General features: G+C 40.5%; 1 protein-coding gene across 1 annotated transcript in view; it reads right to left on the bottom strand.

Moving 5' to 3' along the window:
- Positions 1-2426: 2426 nt before the first annotated feature.
- The window catches only part of LOC102847984 (aldose reductase-related protein 2-like), a 19961-nt gene continuing 9818 nt past the window's right edge, over positions 2427-12569 (bottom strand). The window contains exons 5-10 of the mRNA XM_006887141.1: positions 10719-10841; positions 6807-6913; positions 6327-6408; positions 5740-5823; positions 5073-5155; positions 2427-2469 (exon numbers count right to left, since the gene is read on the bottom strand). Of these exons, the coding sequence (XP_006887203.1) occupies positions 2427-2469; positions 5073-5155; positions 5740-5823; positions 6327-6408; positions 6807-6913; positions 10719-10841 (522 nt within the window). The remainder of the gene's footprint in view (positions 2470-5072; positions 5156-5739; positions 5824-6326; positions 6409-6806; positions 6914-10718; positions 10842-12569) is intronic.

Raw genomic sequence — 12569 nt, 5'->3', positions numbered from 1 at the left:
TCAATTAATGCAGGCATTACGAGACACAAAAACGTAAACTCAATGAGTAGCCCAGGTGTTCTGATTTAACAATCTTTAAGTCTGCTAAGAGATTTCAGGTGCCATGGGAACGACTCCTGTGTGACCTTTGAGAGACCAGCCATCTTGAAAGGTCATGCTCTGTGATGACCACGTGGCTCACTTAGAAGCCGTCTCAAGGCACAAGCACGTGTTGCTGAATCAGGCGTCTTATGGCCAGCTTGATCGTTTGCACATGCTCCTCACAAGACCCTGGTGGGAATCACAACTGTGCATGTGCTCAATTACCCTAACTCCTTATAATCCCAGATGACCTCTTCTACTTTAACGAACAAACATGATTTGATCCTTTTGCTGTGTTAACTCCAAACCTCATCTTCTCATAGTGAAACACGATATCCTTTGCCCACTTCCAGAGTCTATGAGAGAATGTTCTCTTCCCTTATTGGCCTAGTGGCATCTTGGCCCTTCATGTTTTCCTTTGCAAAATATTTCTTCTAATTTTTGCTTGCATTGTAAAAACATGTCTCTTGTTTTTTACTATGCTTACTTAACAGGAGGAAGAACGCAAATTAAGAAATAAATGAGCTGGATAAATTTTCTTAGTAACCATATTTAGGGATAGTTTAGCACAAAACAAATAGATGAAGAGCAAATAAATAATCATTAATAGTATATACACTGGGTGATGCAAATGGTAAACCACTCAACTAGTCAAAAGGTTGGCAGTTCAAACCCACCTAGAGGATACTTGGAAAGCAGGGCAGGTCGTCTGCTTCTGAAAGATGCTAGCCTAAAATACTCTATGGAGCAGTCCCACTGTACATGTGTGATATCCAGGAGTCAAAATTGACTTGCAGAAACTAACAGCCCAATGGAAATGTAGCCATTGCTGAGGGCAGCTATGACAGAATACCACAAAATGCATGTCTTTTGAGAACAGAAATGTGTTCTCTTATAGTTCTAAAGGCCAAGAATATGAACTGAGGGTGCCAGCAAGTCCATATTCTCTGCTAAGACCACAAATGGAAGAGCCTTATCTCTCTCAGAAATTAACAGTCTCAGGAGTTCCATGACTTGCAGAAGAACGCACACTTGGATGTGTTTTCTGTTTCTCTTCTTTTTAAGGACACCAAGCCCTGATGACGTACAAGATTAGGTGTTGGGTTGCCCATTAAAAAGCCAGTCATTTAAATCCGCCAGCTGCTCCTCAACAGAAAAAGGAGGTATTTTGCTTCCATGAAGATTTAGATTCTTGAAAACCCTAAGCATTACAGGGTAATAATGTAGGAGATGCCCACGGTTGAATGCCTAGGAGAAGGCTAGCGTGTTCTCTCCAAATCAGGTAGCCATAGACAGACACTCACAGAAGTGATTACTATTAGATTTATTAGTGACAAAAGAGAGAAATAGATAGGCAAGCACAGTACACTGTCCCCTCTCTCGAGTGAGAAGGAACCGAGTCACTCTTCCATTTAGTAGTTCATTCTGTTTGGCAGTGAGGAGAAACTTCTACTTTTCTAATAAGTGGTTGCCGACGTTCTTCAAGGTTTTAAGGGGGCTACACTTCTCTAAGGTCTCTGTGTCTCTGGCCTCAGGCACTGTGGAGTGGACGAAGGCGAGATCTCCACAGCTGTGACAGTTGTTGCTGATCTTAGTTCTGTTTCTCTGCTTCTTCCTTGGACCCTCATCTCCATGTTCTCTCTGACCCTAACACTAAGAACAAATTTTAATTAGTCCTATAGGTCTGTTAATCGTCAGAATTGACTCAATGGCAATGGGTTTGGTTATTCATAATGGATTAGACCCACTTTGCTCCGGTATGGACTCGTGTTAATTGAGAATGTCTTTACTCTCTCAGTAAATGTGTCTCTCAGGCTATGTCAGCCAGGAGTTGTTGACTCTGTGAGCTCTGCCACTCATGTTCGGGTGGTCTTGAGCAAAATGCTGGTGTTTTTGTTCCTCCATCTCTTCTTCTGTAAAATGGGCATGCTAAGAGTGCCAACATCAAGGAAGTTGTTGCCAGATTAAGTGTATGACCATGTACAGAAACACCTCACATAGCGTTGGCACATAAAAACTCATTACATCTTGGGTACTATGAGAACTCTTTATTCTTTTATCTTTGTATTCTCTGTGCTTCTGGTGTTGAACAAACATTTGATCAGATAAGTGAAACAGAAAATGCCGTTTGTTTATCTAAGCCCTACATCCCTGAGAGTATCTGCTCCTGTTGGAACACACCAAGCTTGAGGAGAAGCAGCCCAGACCCTGGCAGGCAGCGTGGCCAGCTCGGTGAGTTACCAGATGAGTCTGAAGAACAGGGCTTGGGCACCGAGAGTGACGCTTCAGGAAAGTCGAGGGAAAGGATCTTACTACAATTTCATCAGCAACTTGAAGGTCCACCATCAATATTCTGCATCAAAGGGATAATCTCTCAAACCGGCCCCCCTGCAGAGAGAATGAGAAGGAACCACTGTGAGAAGGACCACATTCCATGAACAACAACAGCACTGTGAAGGCATTCATCTCGGGATCCTCCGGGGCCCTTCGTGTTCTTTCAACATCCTCCCAAGATCCTGAGAGAACACAAGAGCCACACTTCCACCTCCCTCAAACTGAACCCAGGGTGTGCTAGGAAGGTGGGTAGGCAAGCAGTCACAAAGACACAAATGTAACTCCTAGGTTGTTGGTTCAAAATCACTTAGAAGCACCTTGGAAGAAATGCTGGCTGATCTACTATCTTTTTATGCAAATACCATTTGCCTCCTACTTTGATGAACTACTCACTACTTGAAGAAGATAACCTTCAAATTCCAGCTATTTTTAATCCTCTTTTGAGGTTTAAAAAAATTAATATGGCACATTTTCAAAAATACCTTGGGAGCTGGAGAGTGAGGGAGTGGCTGGCAAACAAATGTAAAAGGCACGTGTTATTTGCATAAACATTTGGTATGTCTGGTATTTCTGAAAGGTCATAAACCATTGAAAACCCTATAGTCCACAGTTCTGCTCTAACTATGGTACAGTGGATTTCCTCTTCAAGATGACGGACCAATGGGTAGGTGGGGCCACGCTGATGATGTGAATGAAACAAATGTCAATTATTGAGTGAGAACATGCAAACAAGGTGTGAAATCTACTACTGTAGGACTGGTCAGCTATGCCATTCCATCAGACTTAAAGTTAGTAGGTATGGAATTGTTGTTGTTCAGTGCCATTGAGTCATAGATGACTCATAGTGACCCTATGAACTAATGAACTGAACGCTGTTGTATAACTATTATTGTTTCTCTAAGTTCAGAGAGTTTACAGAGGCAAGCTATTTCGGAAGTGGATGCCACTCCTGCTTCTAAGCTGTTTTAATCTGGGAGCTCCACCACTGTCCACCGAGATATCATGATTAGCATTACAACAACCACAAGGTACTTCTGTACATCAAAATGGAAAGACCAGTGCTATACTTCTTAGAAGAAAGTTTGAATGAAAACATTAGGCCCACAGGCCCAACGCCCTTTTTAAATACCAGGCTAAATCCAATCAGTTCATACCCAATTGTGAATGAAACAAGAACAACAACAACAAAAAAAAAAACACCCCAAACTAACAGTCTACATCCAAGCCTCAACCAAAACAAGAAAAACACACCTTTGTTGAATCAAACTTTTCCACACATCTTCCCAAACTGGATCTCAGCCAGTATGGAATTAGAAAATGAAACTCTTGCTACCAGCAAGAAATCCAGTGCAAGTCCCAGACTTAGGTACAACTCAGATCAAGAACGTGATGAGAGACAAAACTCAATGAGATTTTTTAAACCACGGAGCCAGAGCCAAGGACTCTTTTTCCCAGCCTTTTGCCCAGGCTTGCGGGAGGACATGGGTGGAGTGGAGTGTGCCATCATTAGCGTGACTAAGAGAGCTCTGGCCTGAAGCTACACTGCTCAAAGTCAAAGAGCCTGGGAACATGCCTGAGAAACTTTCCTGACTGAAGAACTGTACCATGTTTCCAATTTGTATTGTAACCTGTTAACTTCCCAAATAAACCCTATAGTCATTATTGCCTGTGAGTTCTGCATAGCTATTGTAACAGATTTGCAGACTTAGGAGCAGAGCATTGAGAATCGTGAAAGGGACAGACAGCCCATGTAAAATTGAAAGAAGTAGGTTCAGGGACCGTAGGAACATGTCTGACCTCATAGGAATTCGTTTTGCTTTGCAAATGTTGTGGATGAAGACTGTTTTGCTTTAGTTGCTGTTGTTGGGTGCTGTCAAGTTGAGCATAACTCATAGTGATCCTATGAACAACAGATCTGAACCTTGTCCTATCCTGTGCCAACCTCACAATTGCCAAAACACGGGAGCCCATGGCCACAGTCACAGTGTCAATCAACGTGGTTGAGGGTCTTCCTGTTCATCACCATCCCTCCACCTTTCCAAGCATGATGTCCTTCTAAACATGACCAAAGTAAGTGAGATGAAGCCTCACCATCCTTGCTTTCAAGGAGCAAAGTGGCTTCACTTTCTCCCTCTTCTCCTATAAGTTTCATCAGTATTGCCAAATTGAATTCAATAATGTATAAAAAAGAATTTTACTACATAACCAAGTCAGATTTATCCTAGGTATACTTGGTCATTTCAGTATTCACAAATTAATTCACGTCATTCTCTGGCTTCACCTGTTTTAGTTAGAGGAAGTCAAACACAGCCACCTTCATACCTGGACAGCGGTTTTACAGAGACTCAAATGGTGTCGCTATGAATCAGAATAAATGTCATGGCAGCTGGTTAAATTGCTAGTAGCCTCTGGACTAAGTGCCTTCCAATTATCACCTTGGTTAATTTGAGAAGTGCAAAAAGGAGAAGCAAATAGCATAGGTCTTTCCTCATAATGATTCTCACACTGGTACCACAAACTTAATTTAAAAACTAGCTGAAATTAGTATTCGAAGACCAAAATACTACCAGCAGCTTCAAGCCTTCTTACTAACCTTATGCTATTTTAGGGAAAACTCTGATATTCTTGCTAGTTTGAGTGACCCAACTGATACTTACTCCTTCAACATGCAGAATCTCCAGTTTCTGTTGAAGCCAAGTATGGTGGCCATCTCTTCATCATTCAATTGGAAGTCAAAGACCTGCAAAAGAAAGAATTCAAGCCAATTGAGGGTTTCATTGCAGCACAGGAGGAGTCTATGTCTACTGCACATGTATTTTCATTATCATAGGTCTTAGAAATAGTACCACATTGAATTCAATAATGCATAGAAAGAATTATACTATATGACCAAGCCAAATTTATCCTAGGTTTATTTGGTTGGTTCAGTATTCACAAATTAATAAGGGTAATTCATCCTATCAATAGTCTAACACTGAAAATCATATGGCCACTATTAGTAGATGCAGAACAGCTTATGATGTTAGGTTCTGTAGGAAGACCGTAGTCATCACGGGCTTGAGGCCTCTCACTACAGCTGTGCCTTTGCATCTCTGAGATGAGGCTCAGCTAGGCTTATCCTGCTAAGTGTGACAGGTGACTCCAGCACATGTCTGGCCCACAAATCATCAACCGCAGCTCCTACTGAGGTCATCCTCTGGCCTGGAAGAGGTAGGGTGGTGGGGAGGGGTTGGGGTCCATCAATAAGCTGAGAACAGTGGTAAGGGAGAGGCTATCATGAAAATTTCTGTCCTCTCTTCCTCTAAGGAAAGCCAGGGCTCTCACCTGGAAGTTCTCAGCAATACGCTTCGGGGTCACAGACTTGGGGATCACAACCACATTCCTCTGAACATGGAACCGGATCAGAACCTGTGCACAAAGAATATGGTACTGCTCACCATCAGGATGTTCTTCCCACTAAGGACAAGAAGCCACTCGGAGATCACTGCTTCATCAGAATGGCCACTGTGGATCAGCTTGCCCCTGTGGACACTGGTAATCTCTGCACAAGATTCCTGGAAGAGTCTCAACAGACTGAAGTGGTATGTTTTCTCATTTCCTCATTAGGAACTAGGACAGTGATTGGGCCAGTGTTGGGTCTCAAGGTGGCACATCGCGGAGCTGGATCTCAATCCAGATCTCTGCTTCCAATGCCACAATCATCATGTAGAAATCAGGGTTACAGGAAGCTGCTGGACAAAGACCATGTCCGGGGATAACAGTGTGTCTCCTGAAGTCTGCACAGGATATTCAGGAAGGACCTGATCAGATGCCATCTGCTCTCGCTATCCTCATTAGGGAATGATGGGAAGACCACAAAAGGAAGGGGACAGATGATTCTGGATTGCTGGGGCAATGAAGTCATTATATACCTGGGCTGCAGTTTTTTTGTGCTTTGCAGCGATCTCCTTGATCTTGGGGTCCTCCAGCAGTGAAGGGTCCTCTGGCTTAGCCCTAGAGAAAGAAACAGAGTAGGGCCATGTGAAAATTACCATGGTTATCCAGTGAGGATGAACATCCTTCCCATGATGATGTTCTTAAAGTGGCTTTGTCCAGTCTTCCACAATAATCACCCTGGTTACTTTGTATAGATAAACATCCCTCCCATTATGATTCCAGGAATAGTATGAACACCTGGGGCCCACAACTCTGAGCTGTTGAACCTAAGTATTTTCAGAGGGGCAGACATGCTATTATTTTTCCTCGTCATGTTTTTTCACCCTATAATTTCATTTAGATGCACCAAACATTGCCTCACACTTATTCTGTTACCCATTGTATTTTAGATTAATAACAGCATTCACACTTATTGGTTAAAGAGTATCAAGAATAAAACTCTGGGAGGCCCTCACCAAGGTCTGTCTGGAGAGCCCAAGGGGCTGTAGGCAGTGATTGCGATGCCCTTGGACTGGCAGTACTGGATCAGCTTCTCCTGAGTAAGGTATGGGTGACACTCAATCTGCAAAAGCAAACAATATCCATCACCAGGAAGTTAGCTTGTGTTGGAGCAGCCCAGAAAAAGTTCTACACAGAAGAAATGATAGCCACTTATAGATGTATACAGACTAATGCACCCCAAAGCAGATGGCTATACATTCTTCTTCAGTGTGCATGGAACGTTTTCCGGAATAGATAATATTTTAGATAACAAAGCAAGTCTCAATAAATTATTAAAACACAGAAATAATACAAACCATTTTCTCAGACCACAGTGCTACAAAACCAGAAATCTACAGGAGGACAAAGGAAAAAAAAACCATACACCTACAAGCTGAACAATGTCCTGTTTGAACATGGGTAGGTAATAGAAAGAGGGCGAAAGAAATTAAAAAGTTCCTTGAAACAAATAAGAACGCAAGTACAACTTGCCCAAATCTCTGGAACGGCAAAAGCAGAATTTAGAGGTCAATTGACAGCAATAAGCAAACACATCAAAAAGGAAGAAAAATCATAATAAATTCTTTAACTCAACATCTCCAACAAGTAGAAAAAGAATAACATTTAAAAAAAAACCCACAAAAAACAAACTCTAAAAGAAAGGAAATTTAAAAAATTAGGACAGAAATAAATACAGTAGAAAACAGAAAAGCAATTTCAACTACCAACGAGACCAGGAGTTGATTGTATGAAAAGGTCAATTGATGAACCACCAGCAAAGCTATCAAAGGAAAAGAAAGAAAAGACACAGATAATCCAAATAAGAGATGAAAAGGAGCAATGCCACAACAGAAACAACTGAAATAAAAACTTAACAATAGAATACTATGGAAAACAACTATCCTCAAACAAATAAAAAACAAGAGGAAATGGACAAATACTTAGAAACTCATGACCCACCCAAATTGACTTAGAATAAAGTAGAACATCTGGAAAGACTCATTACAAAAGAAGACATTTTTGAAAAGGAAAAAATAATGTCTAAATAAAAAAAAAGACCTGGACCAGATGTTTTACTAGTGAATTTTTTTCAAACATTCATAGAAGAGCTGTTACCACTCTACATTATTTCAGAAAATAGAAAAAGATGGAATACTTCCAGACTCATTCTATGAAGCAAACATGTCCTTGATACCAAAGTCAAGTAAAGACATTACCAAAATAGAAAACTATAGGCCAATATCTCTCATGAACATAGAGAAAAAATCCTCAGTAAAATCCTGGCCAATAGAATCCAACAGTATATCAAAAATAATAATCCATCATGTTCAAGTAGGGTTCATAACAGGTATGCAAGGATGGTTCAACATAAGAAAAACAATGAATATAATTTATCACATTAACAAAACAAAGAACAAGAACCACATGGTCCTATAAACTGATAGAGAAAAGGCCTTCAAAAAAATCCAACAGACCTTCCTGATAAAAATCCTCAACAGAATAGGAATAGAGAATTTCCTTAACACACTGAAAAGTATATATGCAAAACCAAGAGCCAATGTTGTTCTCAATGGAGAGAGATAAAAGGTGTTCCATTTGAGAACAGGAACTAGGCAAAGTTGCCCACTATCACCTCTCCTATTCAATATCATATTGGTAGTATTAGCGAGAGCAATAACAGAAGAAAATAAGAGGTATCCAAATTGGCAAAGAGGAGGTAAAACTATCTCTATATGCAGATGATATGGTAGTATACTTAGAAAATCCTAAAGATTCAGCAAGAAAACTATTGGACATAGTTGATCAATTCAGCAAAGTAGCAGGGTACAAAATCAACATACAAAAATAATGTGGATTTCTCTATAGTGACAAAGAGAATATAGATATGGAGCTAAGAAAAGCAGTACCAAGTACAACAGCTAATCACAAGATTAAATACTTGGGTATAAATCTAACTTGAGACACAAAAGATCCATACACAGAAAATCACAAAACATTACCACAAGAACCAAAAAGAGATCTGGAGAAATGGAAAAATATATTATGCTCATGGATAGGAAGAGTCAATATCGTTAAAATAACAATTCTACCAAAGGCAGTCTATAAACTCAATGCAACCCCAAAACAGATACCAACTCCATTCTTCAAAAAAGGTGTTAAAAGGCAATTTCCAATTTTATCTGGAATGGAAAAAGACCTCAAATCAGCAAAATGCTACTGAAAAAGAGAGACAAGGTAGGTAATATCTTACTCCCTGATCTCAAATTCTGCGACACAGCTGTGGTGGTCAAGATAGCATGGTACAGCAGTAAACACATAGATCAATGGAACAGGATTGAGAAACCAGAAATCAGCTCATCCACCTGAAGTCAGCTCATCCACCTATTCCCTTTGACAAGGATATGGAATAAGTTAAGTAGGGAAAGGACAGTCTCTTTAACAAATGGTATTGGCAAAAAATAGAAAACTATCTGCAGAAAACTTAAGACCCACACCTCACACCTTAAACAAAAACCTACTCAAGATGAATCAGGGACCTAGAAGTAAAACCAAAGACTATAAAATTCACCAGAATTTTAAAATAAAATTTAGGAAGAACTCTCAAAGCCATAATCCACAGCATCAACAGTTGTACAAACATAAGGAAAAGCTTACAACCAGGAGAGAATAAAATAGATGAATGGGATCTTCCAAGATTCATATCCCTATGCACATAAAAAAAAAAACCCACCAAAAACCAAAAAACAAAGAACAAATTAAAAAAAAAAGAACAAGAAAAGAAAAATTAAAAAAAAAAAACCCAAAACAAAACACCACACCCCAACCAAAAAACAACCAAATTTCTCCAACAAGATAAGATGGGAAGCCACAGACTGGGAAAAAATATCTGGCAATGACCTACCTGATAAGGGACTTCTATCCAAAATTTATAGAATATTCCAGTACTTCAACAAGAAAAAGGTAAACAGCCCAAACACAAAATGGGCACAGGACATGAATAGACAGTTCACCAAAGAAAACATTCAGATAGCAAACACATGAAGAAATAGTCAAAATCCCAAGCTATCAAAACAACTGTGAGATATCATAGCAACAATAGCAAAGTTCAACAGGGCAGCAAACAACAAATGTTGGTGAGGTTGTGGAGAGCTTGGAATTCTTATTCACTGCTAGTGGGAATGAAAAATGGTACAACCACTATAAAAGGTGGTCTGGCATTTTCTCAAAAAGTTGGAAATAGAAATACCATTTGACCTAGCAGTTCCACTATTGAGAATATGCCCTAAAGAAATCAGAGCCACAACTCAAACAGATGTATGCACACCCATGTTTATTGCTGCATTATTCACAATGTCAAAGAGATGGAAGCAACCCAAGTGCCCATCAATAAATGCATCAATAGAAAAACTATGATACATCCTCCAATGGAATACTATGCAGCACTGAAAAAGATGAATTAGTAAAACATTACCCAACATGGAGATGTGAGGACCTTATGCTAAGTAATATATCACAGTCACAAAAGGACAATTACTGTGTAAAACCACTGTTATAAAATAGGACAGACTTGGAGTGAGGTTTGGGGAGGAAATGGGGAAAGAGTGGATAGATAATGAACGCTCATATGTATGTCAACAATCTGGAAGAAGGGGTAAGATGGGGGGGTTGAGTGAAGGGAAGAGGAAAGGGAAAGAAAAGGTGCAACAATTAATAGAAACAAAAAGAGGACAAGAAAGCCAAACATGGAGCAAGCACTCTCCACTGGTACAGTTAGATGCCTGACTCCTGCGATTCATCCAACACCTCCCCAAAGCACCCTTTTCACCAACTCTGAGAAGAAACTCTACTCCTCAACCTGACCCAAATATTCATTAAGTAGCATTTACCTGGTTAATCGCTGGTTTGTGTTTCAGTCCAGGTTTGTTCAGGATCTTCTCGATCTGGAAGTGATTAAAGTTGGAGACACCAATGGCTTTCACCAGGCCCTCGTCCACCAGCTCTTCCATGGCCTGTCATAGAGGTACAGGGGTGAGACCCACACAGGTCAGAGAAGAAAGGAATTACTGTGGGTTACAGTTGGCAGGGGAGGCTCCCAGGGTGCAGTCTGAGCAGGAGCTTCAAAGAATTACATAAGGAAAAATGAATGAACAATTATGAAAAAGGGTTCGGATTAAAGGCTCTTGGGCAGAGAGAAGCGTAACAGACTCAGGGATGGTATCTCTGGCTCTCAAACTCGGCTGCACTCTGGAGCCCCCTGGAAAGCATGAATATTGCTGATACCTGGGTTCCAGCCTCAGAGTTTATTCTTCCATTTTCCTGACATTGGGATTTTTCAAACTTCTCAGGGTATTCCAATGTGCATCTAAAGCTGAGAATCACTAGGGTGGGTGACAGGTCTTCACATGAGCTTAAGTGAAAGCTGAGAATTGATGGGTTTATAAGAGTCTGGAAACTGGAGGTGAACCATAAGATGACGGGAAGTTGCTGTATATGTAGATCATGTCTACTTGGGTGGATGACTTATCTAGGCTTCTTTCTGAACTGTGTTTCACTCGATCTCACTGCACTGCTTATATTTCAGTCATATCCACTTCTTCTCAAACTCCTTCATCTCGATCATTAACCTCTTCATACCTTCCTTAACTGTATTAAAGTTTTCCTTAGCATTCAGTGTCAAATTCATTCAAGGAAATTGGTGTTTTGGGGGCAGATATCGATGACATGCTTGCCAACTTTAACATCATCTCAAAAGCAATGACACAAATATCTTGTGGCACCAACATTAGAGCATCTCTAAAAGGGCTGGCCACAACATCTCAACAAGGTGGATCCCTAACATATTTAAGGAAGTTTTACCTGAACCATCTAAATGATAGACTCCTAGGTTGTACTGCCCATCCTGCCACAACTGCCACTCTCGAGAATAAAACATTCTTGGAGAGGAGTCTGTATAGGTCAACCAGCACTCCTCCAATTTTTCTCTATCACATGACTGGAAAATGAATACATTCATCTTTATTCATTTTTTTTTTTCTTGCTATGAAGTGTGAGGATTCTGGTTGTGTTTTCCTGGCTATCATTCTGTTGGTAGCAAAGACAGAATGACCACTTTGCCTAAGGTTTCACCTTAATCAATATGTTTTAGTGAGTATTTCAAGCATACATTTGAAACTACAATGCCAATCAACAGGAACTTTCGTGGAGAAGAGTATTTGGTTTTTTGCTGCTAACAAGGTCAGCTGTTTGTACCCACTAGCTGCTCCAAATCGGAACGATGAGCCATCTTCTCTCATAAGTATTTATGGGGTTGTTGTTGATTGCCGTCAAGTTGAGCACGATTCATAGCAACTCTATGAACAAAAGACCTGATGCCCATCTACACCTATCGTTCTCTCTCCAAGTTCATAGAGCTTCCCTAGGCATGTGGTTTAGGACGTGGAAGCCTTGGAAGCTGCATAGAGGGTCACCATGAGTTGGAACTGGCTTGATGGTAACGGCGAGTCAAACAAAGACTTGGGACATCATTAAGACAAAGAAATATGTCAACAGAGTCCTGGACAGGTGGTTTTCAGTGTGTGATTTGAACCTTCTGTGCTGCACTAGCAGGTGGCTCTGGTAGTTAAGCTCTCAGCTGCCAAACAAAAGGTGAGCAGTTTGATCCCATTACTCATTTAGAAGAAGAAAGAGGTGGCAGCCTGTTTTTTAAGATATTTACTGCTTGGGCAACAATGAATGAA

Source organism: Elephantulus edwardii, unplaced genomic scaffold (assembly GCF_000299155.1).
Source record: "Elephantulus edwardii isolate Elephantulus edwardi_28Jun2011 unplaced genomic scaffold, EleEdw1.0 scaffold00055, whole genome shotgun sequence".
In the NCBI taxonomy this organism is placed as follows: domain Eukaryota; kingdom Metazoa; phylum Chordata; class Mammalia; order Macroscelidea; family Macroscelididae; genus Elephantulus; species Elephantulus edwardii.
The sequence above is the reverse complement of the archived record's forward strand: the minus strand, read 5'-3'. Positions and strand labels throughout refer to the sequence as shown.